Source organism: Colletotrichum aenigma, assembly GCF_013390185.1.
Source record: "Colletotrichum aenigma strain Cg56 chromosome Unknown KSG_Cg56_contig04, whole genome shotgun sequence".
In the NCBI taxonomy this organism is placed as follows: domain Eukaryota; kingdom Fungi; phylum Ascomycota; class Sordariomycetes; order Glomerellales; family Glomerellaceae; genus Colletotrichum; species Colletotrichum aenigma.
Window position 1 is genome coordinate 4,504,748 of NW_023500910.1, and position 20,278 is coordinate 4,525,025.

Consider the following 20,278-nt stretch of genomic DNA (forward strand, 5'->3'; position numbering starts at 1 on the left):
GCTCAGCCGTTTCCGCGCCGGTTAGTCTCTTCCTCGCCTGATGCCCTGATGAACCAATTCAGACTGAACAACTCCTCCGCCCGCCCCCCCACTGGACAAACGCCTCGAGAGAGTCCACGCCTCTTTCTTTCGTCTCCCCTCCCTCCCCCTTCTCACACACCTCACGCCTGCAATTGGCACCGGGTTTTGGCTTTGCCTTGGGAGTACCCGTCATCTGGTCTCGAGTTCAACTACGGATACTCTAACTTGCACGGCGCGCATCACCATCAGTACTTTGTACCACCAACTCCGATACCACGGCACCGCAGCAGACCAGCGGCATCTCCATCTCGGCCGTCTTAACTCGTCTCCCCTCTGACGTGCATCTGCTGCTACTGTACTGCCATCGGTCCTGTCGTCGTTCTCGCCTCCTCCCATCCTCGCTTAAGCATTACCCTCACATCGTCTTCCTCGGTCGGCTTTCGCGTCCCTCGTCCAAGTCCAAGCCCACGCAAGTCCCAAAAGCTCCAAGGCTCCAATTTCTCTCCCCATCCATCACATTGTCCGACGTGGGGCCCGATCCTGGTCTCTTCTCGACAAGACAAGACAAGCCAACACTGCCGCGTGCTGATGCTGGTTGGACCTGCACACTGGACTGGACCTGCTGGCTGCACTTCAACTCACTGGACACTGGCCCTCATCCCCATTCTCACCCACGTTCTTTTTCCTCTTCCTCTCGTCTTCATAATCTTCCTCGACCATCCCTTCAACACCATCAGCGCCCATCTCCTCGTGTCCGTCCAACTCGTCTACACGCTTGCCATACGACAAGCGCGCAGACGGGCTTCAGACGGGAACAACAGGACCGCAAATCGCTGCATCTCACACCAAATACAATACCAATACCATACACACAGTACCGGCCCTTCGCCTAGCAAACAAGGGGCCTCCTCCATACATACGCACCCTTCCCACTCGGCCTAAGCCATCCTACCCATCCAGCGACCCAGCCCTCCGCCAATCACTCAATTCGTCCAGAACCCGGCGCTGCAAATCGACTTTGGGAATTGCGTTTCGGACCCTGTCTAGTTGCCCGCGGCTTCATATACATACATGCCATCAACCACCCACCGCGCAACACCCGCCGCCGTGCCCTCTTCTTTCGCTCTCTACTTCCCACCGCCCTCACCTTCAACCTCGCCTCGCTCTGCCTCACCGGCGCACATCAGCAATTGCACGTCCTCTCTTTTGTCCACGCCCACCATACGTTTCAAACCTATCTAACGCCGTCCGCCTAACCGTTCCGGCCAACACGATTTAACTTGCCCTGCCCTGTTCCGACCAGCCCAGGAAAGGAAAGAAGAAAAAAAACCAAAGACGCTCCCTATTGCGCTTACTCGCCCATCTCACCCACGTACATACGTTCTGCCGCTGTGCTGCTGCACCACCCGACATTCGCCCGTCCCGCATGCAATACGTTACCATCAGCAACGCCATTTGGTATCGCCCAAACGAATCGATCCTCTCTCCGCTGATCGCTTCTCCCGGTTCCTGGGTGCTGCCGTCAGACCGAGTGTGCTAGGCCCAAACTCTCTGCAAGGGTCTACCCGGTCGCTTGACTCTCGTCTTGCCAGACGCCCCAATCACTCGTACATGTAGATGCCCGCACTCCCCGTCGCCGATAACGACTAGAAGACCGTGTCTCAATTGCGCGCCTCGACCGGTGGTCTCGACAGGGAAATAAGAAAGGGAACGAATTGTCTCTCTTTTGCTACGAAGCCTTGGGTTCCAGCGACGTTTGTCCACGTTCGTACGCCAAGGAAAAGGTGCTTCGGGCAAGACACGACCACAAAAGAGCCCCTCCTGGCTACCGCCCACTCGTCTATTCTTCTTCAGCATCCAACATTATCCTCTGCTCCCGACAACCGACTAGCTCCTCCTCATCTTTGTCCTCCGCCAGGAGCTCCCATGGTCGTGGTCTGACCTGCATCCACCATCTGACGCCGTTTTTTTTTCTGCCATCCACTCACATTCGCCAATCTAATTTCCAACTCGCATCTTTTCCACGCGCCGATCACACTGAGCGCATCCGGAGCTGAACGTCTCGTTTCCCACACTGAACTTAGCCAAGGGCTGAGGACGGATCTGAGACCATCTCCACCCAGTGAGTCTGCTCCGGCCGCCACATCTCGAGCCGAGAACGTGGATTGTGGCCTCGCGCCGGAATAGGCTGCTTTGCTAACCGCCCGCCGTGCTCGAAGCAGCAGCCCGTCATCATCTCAACTGCTCTGCAGATATCTCTTCACCATGGCCTACAATCACGCCGAACCCTCACCTCAACACCAACCTTACGACTACAGGGCTCAACCGGACGACATGGCTCAAAGGAACACCTCGTGGGCACCATCCCCAACTTACGGACCGCCTAGGCCTGCTGGGGATGCGTACTACGAGACTGCATCATCCCGTCTGCCCCCTCCATCCGGCCTGATGAACGGCATGTCAGGCTCGCATCCGAGACCGATGCCACAAGAACATCAACCGCCGTATCATCGCCCCGAGTATCACCACCACCATGAGTACCAGCAGCCCCCATCGCCAACTTATCACCAAGCACCACCGCAGTACCAGCACTACGCACCACCTGCACTTAGTAACGACCCGTACCGAGCACCTATGCCGCAGCCTCAGTACTCCAGTTATGAACCTCCAAGAGAGCCGCAAAGGGCACCGCCGCCGCCTGCCGGGGATTTTGATCCGTACCAGGAAGCAAGAGAGCAGCACATGATGTCGAGAAACTTGCCTCCGCAAATGCCTGAAGCCCCGCGTGTCCCCAACAGCAACTATGACGGAAAGGTTGCTATCCCATTCACCCCTCAGAGCTTGAGGATACCAGCGGTACGCTCTGGATCTACTGTGCCGCCGGCTGGAGCGCCGTGGAGCGCTACTAGTCAGCCGGACAGATCGGTCAAAATTGAACATCTCCTTAGCGGCGGAGCATCACAGGCTGTGCAACACATAATCGACCAGAAGCCGGCACCGCCCAAGAACGAGTATGCGATCTACTTCCGACAACAACCAGTGGCGGCGAGATGTTGCGGATATGGCGAGAGGGATCGCAGAGTCATCGACCCGCCGCCCATCGTCCAGCTCAGGATCAACAACCCCGACCTTACGCCAGACGAAATGTACCAGAGGATCCACCACCCGGCTTACGTCGTTCACTGCAGTATTTGGTGCAAGGATGGAGTAAAAGACGAAACCGACATGCCCTCGGACTACGTACGACCAGGAAAGCGGCTCATGGGATCCTTGGTATCCTCCCCTTTTGTGGGACAAGACGAGAACGGCGAAGAGGGCTGCTTTTTCTGTTTCCCTGACATGTCGGTCCGCACACCTGGCCCCTTTCGTCTGAGGTTTGCGTTGATCGTCGTCGACCCGATGCATCGCTCCCCGAAGGCTCCCATCAAGTCCACCATCATGAGCGACGTGTTCCAAGTCTACAACGCCAAGGATTTTCCGGGCATGCAAGCCAGCACACCGCTCACGAAGCGTTTGAAGGAGCAGGGTTGCCTGATTTCTATCAAGAAGGGCAACGAAAAGTCCGGTGGTAAGTCACGTCGTCAAGATGACAGCGATGAAGACGACGAAGAGGGCGGGTCGTCAAACAAGCGCAAAAAGTCAAAGAAGCAGCGGTGAAGTAACCGAGACGTGTCAACAGAGAATCGTCGAAGATCTACCGACAATCGAAGGAGATGAAAAGAGGCATATCACAATTGGCGTTGGTTTGGAGACGGCTCAGATCGGCAAATACGCGGCGACGATACTCTTCATTTTGGGTATGCCCGTCCGACTCGGGCTGTTTGCTGCGACACGGGCATATAAGAATTGAGCGTGCACTACACTTCACAGCAGTGGCATACTTGGAGACGACCACATCGGGCAAGTTGGCCCTCGCACCATGAGTCTTCAAAGGGAAGACCGGACTGGGGTCTGGGCCGCGGATTTGTTATTTTGGTTTCCCATTTGTCCATTTTCATCTGTCGATTCTATACACCCTTTCTTCGTATCTATTATACCCTCAGTGGGACTTTATGGGTCATGATCATGGAGAAAAGGAAGTCTGAGCTTTACTTTGGTAGTGTATGAGGCCTGGTTTGCATCGTCGGCAAGAAGAGGGTCATCATGTATAGAACCGTCTTTCGTACTCTTCCATCAGGCACAGATCTGCTGCTACCTCGCTAGGTACCAGAAGTAGACCAATTGAAGTCGGGGCGCCGCCTTTTTCCGGACACCGAGTATCGTCGTGCATTGACTGCTGATTACGCGCAGGAAGGTGCCGCGGACATGTGATGGCCTGGAGGGCTTGGTTGGGGTTGGGCTATCTTGAGCCGCAAACAAGGGAGGAGTCGACCGACACGTCGATGGCGGCATGAGACTGCAATTCCCAAAACACGTGAGGTCCGTAGGAGAGAGAGACGCTTGACTTAGACATCGGCCCATCGCCACCACGTTGGCGTCGACGATCTGTATCCGGCCACCGGGGCCATCGTTGCAACATCGCTCGCATTCCTCGGCTCGACCGCTCTACGTGTGATGGCGACACGGGCCGAGACAGCACACACCGGACTCGGCTTTGCGATCGGCTTGGCTCTACGGAGGCATCCAATGCGTATGACCACGCGCGCCTGCGCGAGAATGGATGATGATCAGGCACATTTCTGAAGAAGAAGGACCGCATTCTATCTGGGACCCGCGGACCTGTTCAATCTCCCTGGATCTGCAGCCCGCAGAAACTTAACCCCCTCTGTATGTCCCCATTACCCGAGAGACCGTCTGAATCAGGGTTCATGGATCTTTGCGTGCGTCTGCCAGCCACACCCTGCCCGAATCGCGGGGTGAGGATGGGACAACCGTTCGCGACATGGCCGCTAAAGTTTCGGGAGATGGCGAAATTTCCAGGACGGATCCGAGTTATCTTGTTTTAGAAAATCTAAACATCAACGTTCCCGCAAGCCCGGTGCGCCTTGTGGCCCAGCACTCACTACACCACTTGGTGCGATACGTATCCCCCGGGGTTAAGGCAGATAGCGGGTGCAACCGAGGAATGTTCAGAAAAAAGTAAATGGGCTCCTCTCATCTGAATAAGAAAACGCCCCCCCTCTTTTTCGAGAGAGAGAAATCGCGTGGCTGAGAGTCATTGACATCATTGACTTTTCTTCCCCTGTAGCTCTCGCGTCGTTGGTCATAGCTTCACAATATGTGCTCCCTTGCCCGTGACTCGGAAATGCAAATGTCAATTGGGGACACCAATTGCTCGGCTTTGTTGATGTTACACAATTCACCGAAATCCCAGGGTCATTCGCTCAAACCGCGGACCCCCCTCCCAAACATACGATGCCCTCCCGCCCGCGCGTCATCTACTGGTTCCGGACCGACCTCCGGCTGCACGACTCACCCGCCCTCGCGGCCGCCCTCTCCCTGGACCCGGCCGTGCTGTGGCCCATCTTCACCTGGGACCCGCACTACGTGTACCGCGCCCGAGGGGGCCTGAACCGGTGGCAGTTCCTGTTTGTCAGACCCAGAAAGCCGGATTCGAGGGGTGTTTCATTGACCAAAGCGACAGGCTGGATTGTCAAAATGACTTGTCGGAGAGCATCACCAAGCTCAACCCCAAGTCGAAGCTGTTCGTGCTCCGCGAGGGCCCGCAGACGCTGTTCCCGAAGCTGTTCAAGGCGTGGGAGGTGACGCACCTGGTCTTCGAGAAGGACACGGACGCGTACGGGCGCGAGCGGGACGAGGTGGTCATCAAGGCGGCCGAGAAGGCCGGGGTCACGGTGATTGTGAAGAGCGGGCGGACGCTGTGGGACAGCGACGCCGTCGTGGAGAAGCACGGCGGCAAGCCGACCATGTCCATGGCGCAGCTGCAGGCGGCGGGCGCCAAGGTCGGGCCCATCGCGAAGCCGATCCCGGCGCCGGAGGCGCTCCCGGACCCCGGCGAGATGCCGGTGGACTTTGAGCCGACGCCGCCCAAGACGAAGCCGGACTTTAACAAGGAGCAGCGCACGGAGGGAGACTCCGCGTATAAGAAGATCTCTGGGCCGGACGGTGACTTTGCGATTGAGACGATGGAGGAGCTTGGCTTCCCGTCTGCGACGACGCCGCACCGCGGCGGAGAGACGAAGGCGCTTGCGATGCTCGAGGAGATCTTGAAGAATAAGAAGTACACTGCCACGTTTGAGAAGCCCAAGACGAGCCCGGCGGCATTTGAGCCGCAGTCGACGACGCTGCTGTCGCCGTTCCTGCACTTTGGGGCGCTGTCTGTGCGGGAATTCTACTGGAGGGCGAAGGAGGTGATTGATAAATATAAGGGAGCTGCGAAGACACCGGAGAACCTGCTGGGCCAGCTGCTGTTCCGCGATATGTACTTTGCGGCGCACGCCGCGTTGGGGTATAAATTCACCCAGACGGCGAACAATCCCTATTGTCGATTCATCCCGTGGCACTTGCCGTCCAAGGTCGACTCCAAGACGGGGCTCATCACTGGCGAGTACCACGTCGATTCCAAGCAGGCCGACGAGTGGTTCAGGAGGTGGAAGTATGGACTGACTGGGTTCCCGTGGATCGATGCCCTGATGCGCCAGATGCGAGAGGAGGGATGGATTCATCACTTGGGCCGGCACTCTGTGGCCTGTTTCCTCACTCGAGGGGGGTGCTACATCGACTGGGAGCGCGGCTGCGAGGTCTTTGAGGAGTGGCTCATCGACCACGAGCCGGCCGCCAACGCAGGCAACTGGCAGTGGCTGAGCTGCACGGCTTTCTTCTCGCAGTACTTCCGGTGCTACAGCCCGGTGTCGTTTGGCCAGAAGTGGGATAAGCACGGGGACTTTGTGCGGCGTTGGGTGCCGGAGCTCAAGAAGCTAGACGCCAAGTACATTTACGAGCCGTGGAAGGCGCCGCTGCCGGATCAGAAGAAGGCCGGCGTGCGGGTGACGGGGCGTGGGGAGAAGGCGGAAGAGGGGGTGTACCCGAAGCCCATGTTCGACTTCAACGAACGGAGGACGATATGCCTCCGGGCAATGAAGCAGGCGTACCAGGTCGGGCTTCACGGAAACGACAAGAAGGTGCGGGATGGTAGCTGGCGGGAGCTATTTGAGGGCGACGACACGGAGATGATGGACGAGTTTGAGAGTGACGACGGGGCGCGGGCGGACGACGCGGACGACGATGAGGACGGAGCGGCCAGGGCAAAGGGCGACGAGATCACGCCGGCCAAGCGGGCTGCCGAGGAGGGCAGCGCCGAGCAGCATGCCGACAAGAAGCAGAAAGCGTAGGAGTAGCGAATCCAAGACAAATATTCTGTCACTTGTCGTTTCTTCGGTGATCCGCCAGTCCGCGACAACGGGCTTTGGTTTCGGTCGGCCAAGCGATGCGCCCTATGGGAATTGCAGAGCGAACCCCCCACTAACGTCTAGGGTCCCGCAGCAAGTTGTTGGGGATTTCTTGGTGGCCTGATGGGCGGCATTCGCGCCGTTTGGCGTCTGTCACTTATCGTGGTGTTCTGTCTTGTGAGCTGCCAATCAGGACTTGGTGTTGCAAGCTAGCAGTACCGAGGACATGGATCCGAGGGGGAGACGACCGGAGCAGCAAGCAGTCCGGCGTTTGAGTGGCACAGGGGCAGGGCGGCCGCAGCGACCTGAGGTGATGATCTGATCTTGGCCAGCGGATGGATAGGATGGATAGGGGCTTCAAACGGTGGTCTGCAGGGGGCAGGGCCTCTGCGGAGAGTCCCTTGACAGGAAACTTTATTGCGCGGCCGCCAGTTTCCTGATGCAGGAAGTGCTGGCGGTTGAGCTGCTAAATTGACTGCAGACAAGACAGGATGGTGCCTTTGGTTGCTGTTGGTGCTGGATTTGTCGTCCAAGGATTGATGCTGCAAGCGTGCGGATATCAAAAACGTGGTCCGGCCTGGGTACCCAGAGTTTGCATCACAAGATGCAAGGACGATATGGTTTCCTAAGAGCCGCTGCTTTCTTGCGTGTTTCTGAGGATGGAAACGTAGGCAAGGGGTTTGGGTGCCTTGGACTGCCATCATCGTTTGCGATGCCCGAGCAGAGACCGCGTCAGTGGTTTTTGTCATCGGCTGGGTAGAAAGGGAGCGCCTAGCAGGCAAACAGCGTCAAAGCGTTCGGGAGTTGAATGCAGACTATCAGGCGGCTCCAAAAGAAAAGACGAGTTTCTCTTTGCGGTGCCTGGGACGTGCAGCCAGATGGAAGTGACGATGAAGTTATTCGGCAGCGAGTTTCGACGAGCAGTAATACGCCGTTGCGCAAAACTCGAGCCGCCAGTGTGATTTGCGGCCCGTGCCTGCAGCACACGCCCTGAGATCGGGCAGTGCCAGCCACATCTGGCCGATCAAATGCGCGTATTTCTGGAGGCAACCGTCTTCGCCTGGAAGCAACCAATGACATTCATCCTTTGTCCTTTCCCATTCAACGCCACCATGAGGCTTGCTCGCAACAACGGCAACTACATGCCTTCATGGCTTGCGGATTGCGATCCGAATGACTCATGTTTGGGAAAGGGCCATCAGATGAGGAAGGTGGCCTTCTCCCTGTCGTGTTCGTTCATGAGGTATAAGAATACAAGACTGCTCTCTCCCATCCAATCCGAAGGGGACATCACACACCATCATCACCACCACCACCACAACAACGACAACGTCAACCACACCACTCCTAATACCATCACACCCTCCCCGTAATATCCGATTGATAGCCAAATCAACACTCAAAATGGTCACTACCACCCACGATAATGCAGGCGACGCCATCGAGCTGATGCCAGAGATCCGCGCAAACACCGCCGATTTTGACCCCAGCAGAAAACTGACCGTCAGCCTCAACCGCCAAACTCCAAATGAGCCTGCTACTGGAATCTCCGTTCGCCATGGTGGGAAAGAGCATGCCCTCGACATTAATCTGAACCGCACTATTCGCGTGCCCGACAACAGAGACACCAACTCCCTCCCTCCCGGCCTTGGTCAGTTCCCGCTTTTCAAAATTCGCGACTACCCCGGCATGCCCAAAGACGTCCTCGAGAAGGGCGGCATCTTTTTCCCCATGTACCAACGCGAAGCCATGTGGATTAGCTTCACTGCCGATGCCCCCTTCGCCATCAAGATGTACGTTGGCGGCGTCAACGCTGTTTCCGGCTTCCCCATGACGGAGAACGAGAAGACCAAGGAAAAGAGACAGAAGATGCTCAGCAGCGGCAAATCAATCCAGGACTACATGGTCGTCCCTGAGCAGCATTGGCTCGACGGAATTGCCTCCAAAGATGGCAAGATTCGGCAGTTTGTTGCGGAGCCCAAGGGCAACGGCTTCTCTGTCGAGGCCCAAGTCACGGGCGAGGAGAAGGTTGGCGGTATTCAGATCGAGATCATCCCCATCAAAAAGCACCTACCCACCGAATTCGATGTCCGCTATGAGAATAAGGAGCAGAAGGTCATCACTCGCACCTTCAACCTGGCCGAGAAGGGTCTCACCCCTGAGAGCACTTGGGAAGATGTCAAGGAACGCATCCGGGACGAATTCGACATTGCCGTCCAGGACCAGTCTCTCTCCAAGCACACCAACGCGACGAGACGACACCGAGAGATCGGAATGGACTTTGGCAATGAGGTCAAGCTTGGCGATGTCTATTTCCCGCCTCGATCCTTCACTCTGAGTGTTACTCACGCCCAGCCAGTTCACCGAGGCGGAGGATTCGGGAGGTGCAGGAAAGGCGGTCTTGGAAGCCAGGGACCTATGACCTTGATGTCCTGTTCAGCTTCTCCGCTTGGAATGACGAAGTCACATTCAAGGGCGCTTGAAAGCGCACCCGCGCCGACGTTGAAGGTCAAGGAAATGGGTCTCGCAGCCGGAGGCCTGATCACACAATCAATCGAAGCCGATCCATACCCTGCAGATGTGTGGGATATCGAGGCCTCGGTGATGATGAACCTCACAATCCTGGACATTGAGTCGTTCGCTGCGCTCACCGGCCAGCCGGCTCCGAACACGCCTGTCGACGCCAAAACCTATGCTCAGCACGGTTATCCCTTCTTCGAGCTCTGGGGCGAAGAGAAGAGTGGTATCAAGGGCGAGTTTCAGGAGGTCAAGAGCGTGGCCCAGTTGATGCAGGAGGCGGCTAACGCTGATGGCAAGTCGTACTCAGAGGAGGAGACAGTCATGTTCAAAACCTTGACCATTGGTCGCACGCCCTTCAGAAGCACTTTCCGCCCAGTAGAGATTCTTTGCAAGGAGGTTCAGGGCCTGCATGTTTGAAGGTTATGAGAAGAGAGCTAGACAACGCATCAACTAGGACCAAGTATGAAATAATGCAATCACAAAACACTTCGTCGAAATACCTTTCATTGTTCAAAACTCTTGTTTTGGGTACCATGTGTCTTTCTTTTGGTAAGTAGGTAGTTACTTCGCCTGACTAATGGGCAACGGATCCCTCGGTGGTGTTGGCGGTGGCCTGGTGGGTTAGTTCCGACATCAGCATTCTCACCCGCAAACAACTAACCCGCGAGGGCAGTTGGAAGTCCAACTACCTACCTGATCAACAATTTTCGCAAAACCTCATCATTCTGATGGGTTCTTGTCGGAACTCACCCCTCACTAGCTGCAGCCAAGCTGCGGGAAGCAGGCTGGTGGAACACGATGATGCACCTCTACGCTCAATGCTTGGCTGTCGTCTTCCTATCGACTCAGCACTCGACCAGGGCCTGCTTCTTTTTCAATATCCCCCTCTGATTTTCGCCGACGTACCCATTGTTTTTGGCCAATTAATATCAGCTATAAGAATCTTTCCTCTTCGACCCCGCACGAGACAACGGGTAGGAAGTTGAGTAATGCCGTGTCGCAGTTTCATGATCCCCGAAGAACCCGAACTTGATTGATGCTGTTTACTATTTGGCCCTGAATGGATATTAGTGATCCGACAAAACCTTGGGTTCAATCGTATCTTACAAAGCTTAGCTGGTGTCTTTCGGGTCATAAGCAGATCTTGTCCGAGACGACAAGGTTACTTACTTGAGGTTTGGCGTGACGGCTATTTGCATGGGACCTCTGTAGCTTGGAAACTCCACTTCACTGTATAAGTAGTCCGTCACGTCTCCCCCCACAACTATAGATCTCTATTATGGAAAAGTGCTAAGAATCGGAGCAGACCAACAGCCATGGATCTCTCACAGCTCACCCAAAAGACCCTCCAGGTCTCACGGGGATTCACCTACACCTACTACAGATCCCCTCCCCAGAATTCCAAGCCCACCCTCGCCCTCTTCCACGGCTGGCCAGACTCAGCCAGACTCTGGGCAGGCCTGATCAACGATCATCTCCTCCCGCACGGCTACGGCGTTCTCGCACTCGACTGCCTCGGCTATGGCGGTTCTTCCAAGCCCACCGACCCGAAGGCGTACGGCTGGCAGCACATAACGGCCGACATCGTCGAGATCCTCGACGCCGAGAACCTCGACAAGGTCATCTCTCTGGGCCACGACTGGGGCAGCGCCCTCGCCCAGCGCTTCTACAACTTCTACCCCGCCCGGGTCTCGGCGCTGGTAATGGTAAACGTCACATACATGCCCCCGACGGGCGACTTCGACCTCGACACGGTCAACAACATCACCCGCCAGGTGTTCGGCGCAGGCCTCTTTGAGTACTGGCACCTCTTCGCCGCGGACGACGGGCCCGGCCTGATGAACCGCAACCTCGAGGCCGTGTACTGCGCTGCATTCGGCGACCCGGCCTCTTGGCGTGACACCTTCACCAGCCCCGGCGGCATGCGCAGGTGGGTGACGGAGGGGAGGACGCAGCCCACGCTCCCGTACGCCACGGCCGAGCACAAGGCGGACTTTATGGAGCGCCTCGGCAAGGAGCCCGGGTTCGAGGCGCCGCAGTGCTGGTACAAGTCCATGGTCTCCAAGGTGCAGAACGAGGCGGACAAGTTGATCGCCAAAGACGCTGTAGCGGTGAAGGTGCCGGTGTTGTACTGGGGCGGCGAGCAGGATGCCGTGTGCAGGCCTGCTGGTCTCCAGCCGAGTATCGAGGCTGGGCTTTTGCCTCGTTTGAAGGCTGTGACGAGGGAGGGTGGGCATTGGGCGTTGCTTGAGACGCCGGCTGTGTTTGGTCAGGATATGCTGGCATGGCTGGAGGAGACTTTTACGGAGGGTGACAAACCTGCGCCTGTTGCTAAGCTGGTTTAGGACATGGGTTTTTCATGTTGTGCATCTTCATCGCTGTGCGGCCGTGGTTGGCTTGGATGCACTGTCTCGTGTTGTTGGTTGAGGTCTTGAGAAGTGATTGTGGAGGTTTTGGCATGCCAACATTCTAGACAGGCCTGTTGGTCCCGTGATTTGACGCACAACTTGGCCTATCGGATTATTATCATTCAGAATTAGCCCCTCTCTTTCACACGTGTGGTTGATAATACTACCGCAGACTACAATTCAACAGAGAGCAATGACTGGTTATGCTCACAGTCAGACCGCTGGCAAATTTCCGTACCGGCCCCTGAGCCCACTAGAGAAAGAGATCCGCCTCATTGAGGTTGATGCTCTCCATAAGATCGACACACAATCGCCGGTCCGCTGTCGCTTGAAGCACGCCAGTCTGTACACTAATCCTAACTACATAGCACTCTCCTATGCTTGGGGAGACCCAACAGCCACTCGAGCCATCATCCTAGACGGACGAAACGTTCAAGTCACTGAGAATCTGGAGTCAGCACTGAGGCATGTGGCGAGCAGCTTTGGTAACGAGGAAGAACCAGGACCGACGCTATGGGTCGACGCTATCTGCATCGTCCAGCAGAACGAGTCTGAGAGGACGCAGCAAGTCGCCCAGATGGGCGCCATCTTCAGCACGGCGACAAGAACCATGATATGGCTGGGACCGGCCGACGAGCATAGCGACCTTGCTATCGAGACGCTGCACACGCTGGGGAGGAGAGGAGTAAGGCTCCACGACCACGTCCCCAGCTGGACCAATTTTCCATTTTCCGACACCCCATCCACTCGCCGAGTGATCAGGACCCAGAAAATGCTCGATGGGATTCTGGCCGATCTCTCTCGAGGCGGTTCGACAAAACTGGCGGCAATAAGCTCGCTTTTCGGCAGACCCTGGTTTCGGCGTGTCTGGGTCATTCAGGAACGTGTGTTGTCGTCCGATACATTTGTTTGCTGCGGCGGTGCAGAAATTGTTCGGGGCAGGTTCTTTTGGGGCTTTTGGCTCCTGTGCGGCCTACGAGACTATCTCAACATCGTCGGCACCGGTGTCGGGCGGCAAGACAGTTCTGCGTTGGCCCTGTTTCTCACGACGGCTCTGGACATAGTGACTCCAGTCGCTTTTACGCGGTCAAACTCGTCGTTCATTACGTTGTTTTCCTTGTTGTCCAGAATGGCAACCACCCCTCAGCAGCAGCTTCAAGCCTCGGACCCACGGGATTATGTCTTTGCGCTTCTGGGACTTATTGATCCAGAGAAGAGCCCGTCGATTGTTGCAGATTACAGCAAAGACTGGAACACGGTGCAAGTTGAAGTTGCTACAGCTTGCTTGAGCTTCTACGGCCCGAGACTCCTTTCGTTTGCGGGTACATGCCAGGAAAACGGAACAGCAGCTGCGAACGTACAACGTGCTCCGTCTTGGGCGCCAGACTGGTCATCACAATACATACCACAGCCTTTGAGCATCACCTCCGACTTTGTTGTTCGGGGCGGGAACCTACGAAGTGCGTACTCTACTTCGGCAGACTGTTCGCAGAGTTTATCGGGACGTTTTGTCTCAAATAAACGGATATCGCTAGACGCCGTGCGCATGGACGACGTAGAACAGGTGGAGTCACCATTGGTTGAAGCGGACAATTTCGCAGACGATTCGGCGCGTGTAGCTTCTCTCGCATCGTGGATCGAAGGCCTCGAAGTCTTGTTAGGAGAGACAATATACACTACTCCGGCCGATTTGCAAGAGGCTCTGTGGAGAACCCCGATCGCAGATAGGGCATATGCGTATAACTAGGAAACGGAGAGAGCTGGTGAAAAGACGTTTCAAGCGTACCAAGCTCTTAGGAGCGGCATGATCTGCCAAGGCGTGAAGTACGCCAATATTGCGAGTGTCAAACTACGCAGAAGACGGCCTTTTAGATGTATGAAAGGGTATATTGGACTTGGGCCTCTGGAAATGAGGCAAGAAGACTCCGTGTGGGTTTTAATTGGTGCAGATGTGCCTTTTATTCTTCGTCCTGCCGCTGACGATGGCTTTTTGCTCGTTGGTGAGGCGTATGTTCATGGGATCATGAATGGGGATTTTGTCAAATCTCGGACAGGAACTTGGCAGACAATCGAGATCATACAAGTCTTCAGCTGAAACTCTCGCCGAAACTGTTTCTGCCAGGTGAAAATGGATCGAAACTGCCGCTTTCAAAAGCCAAGAGGAAAATAGAATTCGGATTTCACATGATGATAGCTACAAGACAAAATGTCCCCAGAATAGGCCCAGATTTATTGTCTCGTAGTTTTGGTTCGTAAAAAGGTCTAACACTTACAATAAGATATAAGACGGGAATTCATAAACGCTGAATTCCCTGGGCATATCAGTTGAACAGTTGATCCACTCCAGACTCTGTGAGCCGACGTTGGAAGCACAGTGTGCGTATCAGCGAGCGAATAATTTAGCACTATGTGTTGGTACAATTTAGCGCAACTCCTCTCGTCAGGCAGCACTTGCATTCCCAAACTTCTTCATCCTTGCACCTCGCCATCATGGCGATTCAGATCCTCTCTGACTTACACTTGGAGTCGCCCAAGGCGTATGACGTCTTCGAGATCACTCCGAAAGCCCCAATCTTGGCTCTGCTGGGGGATATTGGGAATATTGCGGCTCACAAGGACGACTGTCTCACCTTCCTGACTCAACAACTTCGCCAATTCCGCGTTGTGCTGTTCGTCCCCGGAAATCACGAAGCGTATCGATCAAGCTGGCCCGAAACACTCGAGATTCTTCGCGCATTTGAGAAAGACGTCAGTGCCAACCCGTCGCTAGGGCAATTCGTCTTGCTGGACAGAACGATTTTCCAGGTGCCCGACACGAACATCGTTGTATTAGGATGTAGCCTCTTCTCTCACGTTCCTCCTGAAAGCCGCGACCACGTCTCCATGGGACTACAAGACTTTTTTCAAATAGAAGAGTGGGACATTGACCCGCATAATATCGCCCACAAACGGGACCTGGCCTGGCTCAACACACGGGTCACAGAATTCGAGCAGTCCGATGTGCGGATCATCATCTTCTCGCATTGGAGCCCTTCAAAAGACAGCCGTGCTCTGGACCCGAGGCATGCTACAAGCCCCATCACGCCAGGCTTTGCGACGGATCTGTCGGATGAAGCATGCTTCAAGAGCGGCAAAGTCAAGATTTGGGCGTTTGGCCACACGCATTTCAACTGCGATTTTACTGCTGAACGGGATGAAGGAGCTGAGCCTTTGAGACTTGTTACAAACCAAAGAGGATATTACTTTTCTCAAGCAGCTGGCTTTGATGAGGAGAAGCTTCTAGAGTGGTAATGGCGATGCAAGACTCGTTTATAGCCAAACGAAGCGCAAAGATTTGTTACATTGAGTTTGAATCCAAGGAAATTCATGTGATCATTGTGATGAAGTATGTTGAAGCTTGCCTGCAATAGCTGACAACATTTGGCGCGAGATTACATGTAGGGTTGATTACTTTTGTGTTTGATCTTGTCTGGCTAGCATTCTCCCGCAGGCACACTATTCTAGGAACAACGTTGTCAATTTTCACTCGACATTATCAGACTTGACTAATGTTGCAACCGAATTCTTGACAAACTGATGATGCAGACTCTGATGCCAACACGTATCAATCTGGAAAAGACAGCAAAATTTACCAAAAGCCAAATGCCCCTACGGAAACTACGAAACTATGTTTACATTTATGGCTCAAAAGCGAATACAGGGACTCAAAGACCGAGGCGCTCCTTCCACCACTTTTCTTTCTTCGCTCCATGAGTAACAACATCAGCGGTGCAAGGTTCCACAACAGCTCTCTGAGCACTCGTCAGACTAAGAGCCGAAGACTTAGTCGCATACTCCAGCAACGCCTGAGCATCTGCGGCATCGGTACGCTTCTTGGCCGCTTGAGCTCGCAACCCGCAAGAGTTGATCTTGAAAACAATAAGATCACTGGGCGAGATGTACGGGATAACGCCGTTTTGGCACGTTCCTAACTTCCAATGCAGCAGTTGGCATATATGGAGACTGGATGCCACAATGTTAGAAGAAAATCATTTTACCATCTTTTGATAGAACGCGATGACGAAGAACCGTCGGCGTATTTCTTGAGGGTTAACTGACCTGCCATTGAGGAGTGATGTCAATTTGAATATACGTTGACCCATGCTTGTAGTAGAAAAATTGGGCTTGTTGAATGAAGGGAGAGTTTGGAAGGCTCAAGAGTCTCTGCTTGACTCCCTGCGGAGCACTATCGATGTTGATAATGAAGTCAACGTCCCAAGACTACATTAGCTTGAAGAAAAGTACAGACGTGCTTGAGATGAGATACCTCAGTTGTTCTACCATTGGGCAGATATTTCCAAAGAGCTAGCCCGCCAATGACTGCAATCCGGGCATTGGAGAACTCTCTTATCCCCTTAAGGACCGAAATAACTTCAGAGGCGGCGGCTTCAAGTTGGATACGAGTAGGCATAGTGACAGAGTGAGATGAATATAATGTGGAATATACAAATGATGGGTATAGAGACGAATGTTGTGTGATGCGATGCTGGAAGATTCAAGCCATTGTCACACAGAGATTCAACCTATATTAATACAGAGACTATGGTGCCGATTGACATTGTGAGCATTCCTTTGACGCTGCCTGCCTGCGTCCCAACGACCGAACCAACAACATTTCTGGGCGCCACAGAATCAGTCTGTTCCATTGGATGGTTCTGTCTGGAGAGGCCGCACCAACACGAGGAGTTATGGTCGGGTGTAACAGGCCATGCTCTCATCCTTGAAAGTTCGCGGAACTGGTGGGGACCAGACATATTCTGGGAGGAGAATCTCCAAAATATTCCAGGAGAAGTGAGTGGAAATGAGAGACATCTAGCTTGTCGTGTGATGTTTCGGGGTCGACGGAACCTGGGATCGTCGCGTAGTAGGCGGCTAAGTCTGGATCCAGATCATCACGAACCGACTCACTGGTTATATCGCCTGACTCGCCGCGTTGAATAATGATCGTGCGAAGCGCCAGGCATGTTTCTGCCAACCGTTGGCACGTCCTGGCAAGTCTGTCGAATTGGTACCATTGAAGAGCTACATGTCTGAATCTGGCTAAGCCATCCACGCTAAAAGCCTCTATGAGCTCGGTTGCATTGTATGAGCTACCGAGGTAGACGACTGTGCTCTCCAGATTGACCCAGTAGGCGCCAAAACTTGTCGCTAATCCTGGTCCTCGGAGGGGCGATGTGTAAAGTTTCTCCAGCAGCTGCCGAGACTCTCTGCATGCGAGTCCGGCCAGATATGGCGCCTGCCCAACGTAGGCCATTGCCCGGGATGAGCAACCTCCGCTGTCTCTGCTAACCGCGGCCCAAACAGTCCGTTCCGAAAGTGCGTCGCTCCATATTTTCATTCGCAGTGCGGGAGGCAGAGCTTGGAAAAGGGCAAAACTCTCCAAGTGCGACATTTCTGACAAAGCGGACATCACGTCCCAGTGTGACTCTGGTGATCAATCGTTGGTTGGAGGTGTTTGTAGATGGCAAGTTCATTGTGATAGGCTGTCCAAGCGCCGAACCCATTCAGCCCAATGTCCAGTGAATCGCTAAATTTAGCGCAAATCCAGGCAGCCAAACCTCTCTCGTCCCAACGAACCTAGAACATCACGTGTGATAAACTCACTTCAGGCTTGTGTGTTCTCATAATCTACGTCTGCCAGCAACACCGGTATTATCTTTGTATTTTCACAACAACAAACAATGGCCATGTCAGATGACTCGGAATCGTTTGTAGCATCAATAGCATGTGCACTCAAATCTTCCCAAATTCCCTGCGTTCTATGGGGCCAGCATCTACTCAATGTTCACGGCATACCATCGATCATCTCAGTGAGTGCTTTGACCAATGCGATGTTGAATTTGGTCCTAACAGCTTTCAGTCGGTTGATTTCGTCGTTCCAGACGAGCTTTTGACGGCCGGAGTCGATGCTATCGGCAGGATAGATGCCCTCAGACCGTGTCCACACCCAGAAACATGCCCAACAAGCTCACAAGAAAGACACACGCCTCCGCCCGCCCATCACTTTCACATTGACCAATCAGAAATCACGGTTGGGATCTATCTTTATTCGGAGACCCTTTGGTTCTTGCCACCTCTGGACAGCAATCTATTGTGCCCAGACAAACTCCCGCCTCAATTCGTCCTCGCCTCCGATGATAGTGCTCTCCCTTCTTGGAGACCGGGTCATGGTTCAGGCGTCTTCAAGTCATCAAAAGAACCAGTGGTGGTCCCCAAAGCTCACGTTCTCTTGGAAGCATTCCTGCGCATTTATGCACGCGACTCGGCAACGCGTGTAGGGGCTTTCGCGATGCCAATGATAGGCTACGTGGAACAGTACATCGATGACAACGGACTCCTTGACGTAGAAGAGCTCCCGGAGCCACTCAAATCTTCCTACAAAGATCTGAGGCAAGGGGTAAAGCCGGTACGACAATGGACAAAAGAGCTAAAACAAGCCCTTGGGCTGCCCGAAGCAGAGTCCGAATCCGACGAGGACAGTGATGATGATAGCCATTCTTAGCATTGGAGCAGCATCTTGTGAGCTGGGACGTTAAAAGAGCGGAAGATGCTAAGTGCTTATGAGCTACTACTTAAACGGTGATAAGTGCACAATGTCAGCTGCAACTTTTAGCTATCCAAGGTAGTACGAATATAAGGAAGGATTGACTGTCCAGACATTGCATTTAACTTGTTTCCATCAGAAATACCTGAAGAAAGGGAGATGCAGAAGGCACCGCGAAACTACATGTAACAAGCACTAATGTACCAGCGTCGCGCACGACGATAAGCCCATGTCGATGTGTCCTCGCTGTTCATATATTCAAATACTCAACGGTCTTCACACGCCATTCATGTCTCGATCAAGTCGTGCTCCATCCGCGACAGCCTTTATGCTGCAACATGTGGTGACAAGGTCAATGCTTTTGTGATGACGCTGTAAACCTTTCTATGTCCAACAAACTCACGCCCAGCCAATTACGAAGCCCATGAGTATTTAAGGACATTGATCATTTGTGGACTGGACTTCCGCAAGAATGAATCGCATGACAAGTGCTAACGGAACTCGACAGAGTAGCCAGCTCTCGCGCACAGCCCAAAGCCTGCAATGAAGCTGTACCCTCGATCGTTGATGAAAGCATGCGTACCGAATAAAGTTATGGAATAAACAAACCATACCACGGAGAACAACAGAGACAAAGATAAACCGAGAGAAGAAACCACCATAAGGCTTGCGACTTGCTCAGAACAAGAGCAGTTCCATCAGCTATGACAAGTCAGAGTGTGAGACGTGCAACCCAGATTTACAACCACATTGCTGGTTTTTCTGGAGATCATGGAATGTGCGAAGTCTGTCTTATATAAGACAGAGCCGGGCCCAATTCAAATATTCGTGCCTGCAGATGTGGCAGAAAGTATCTTCCCATCGTGGACATCAAGACGTTGCTAACGGGAGCTATTGGTAGAATGGTATGATACTTTCGAGGGATTTGGAAAGCTGGGGCAAAGTAGTTTTCTCGGATCGATTGGTTTCTGGGCGTACCTCAAGGCTTTGGGACAGCTCATTCCAGCTCTGATCTGCGAATTCGGTAATTAGATGCGGCACCTTCGCACAGCACTTCAACCGCCCTTTGCCCGCGTCCATCTCTGTTCTGTTTGAATATGACTGTATGGCGGAAGAATACTCAATAACATCTTGCGATGGAGAAACGTCATTAACTCTAAACGGCAAGATCTTGAGCCACTGACGGAGAAAGACCGGCCTGTAACCTTTTTGAAGACATGGTTACCTTATCTTGTCACTGATGAGAACCCGAGACATTGTGTGGATCTCATTTGAATCGCAGTGTGAGGAGTTTCATATCGCTCTCGGGGTCTTGAGAGCGACAAGAACACACGCCCCGTTCAATGCTTTCCATGTCACAAAAACCTTAGAAACAAAGGGCGATCATGATGAATTAA

At 53.8% G+C, this 20,278-nt stretch overlaps 6 protein-coding genes across 6 annotated transcripts; all 6 read left to right on the forward strand.

The window, feature by feature from the left end:
- Positions 1-2,286: 2,286 nt before the first annotated feature.
- Positions 2,287-3,678, forward strand: VELC (Sexual development regulator VELC; the record flags this gene model as incomplete). The annotated part of the gene is made up of 1 exon (XM_037322291.1): positions 2,287-3,678. The coding sequence occupies one exon, from the start codon at positions 2,287-2,289 to the stop codon at positions 3,676-3,678; it is 1,392 nt and encodes a 463-aa protein (XP_037179166.1).
- Positions 3,679-5,376: 1,698 nt separating this feature from the next.
- On the forward strand, positions 5,377-7,313 carry CRY2 (Cryptochrome-2; the record flags this gene model as incomplete). Its single annotated transcript, XM_037322292.1, has 2 exons — positions 5,377-5,549; positions 5,606-7,313. 2 exons carry the CDS (start codon positions 5,377-5,379, stop codon positions 7,311-7,313), a joined length of 1,881 nt encoding a protein of 626 aa, XP_037179167.1.
- Positions 7,314-8,774: 1,461 nt separating this feature from the next.
- On the forward strand, positions 8,775-10,307 carry CGCA056_v007044 (uncharacterized protein; the record flags this gene model as incomplete). Its single annotated transcript, XM_037322293.1, has 1 exon — positions 8,775-10,307. One exon carries the CDS (start codon positions 8,775-8,777, stop codon positions 10,305-10,307), a length of 1,533 nt encoding a protein of 510 aa, XP_037179172.1.
- Positions 10,308-11,206: 899 nt separating this feature from the next.
- On the forward strand, positions 11,207-12,235 carry Ephx2-0 (Bifunctional epoxide hydrolase 2; the record flags this gene model as incomplete). Its single annotated transcript, XM_037322294.1, has 1 exon — positions 11,207-12,235. The coding sequence occupies one exon, from the start codon at positions 11,207-11,209 to the stop codon at positions 12,233-12,235; it is 1,029 nt and encodes a 342-aa protein (XP_037179173.1).
- A 256-nt stretch (positions 12,236-12,491) lies between these two features.
- Positions 12,492-14,045, forward strand: CGCA056_v007046 (Heterokaryon incompatibility protein 6, OR allele; the record flags this gene model as incomplete). Its single annotated transcript, XM_037322295.1, has 1 exon — positions 12,492-14,045. One exon carries the CDS (start codon positions 12,492-12,494, stop codon positions 14,043-14,045), a length of 1,554 nt encoding a protein of 517 aa, XP_037179170.1.
- A 743-nt stretch (positions 14,046-14,788) lies between these two features.
- CGCA056_v007047 (Uncharacterized protein) lies at positions 14,789-15,589 on the forward strand (the record flags this gene model as incomplete). The annotated part of the gene is made up of 1 exon (XM_037322296.1): positions 14,789-15,589. One exon carries the CDS (start codon positions 14,789-14,791, stop codon positions 15,587-15,589), a length of 801 nt encoding a protein of 266 aa, XP_037179171.1.
- Between the last annotated feature and the right edge of the window lie 4,689 nt (positions 15,590-20,278).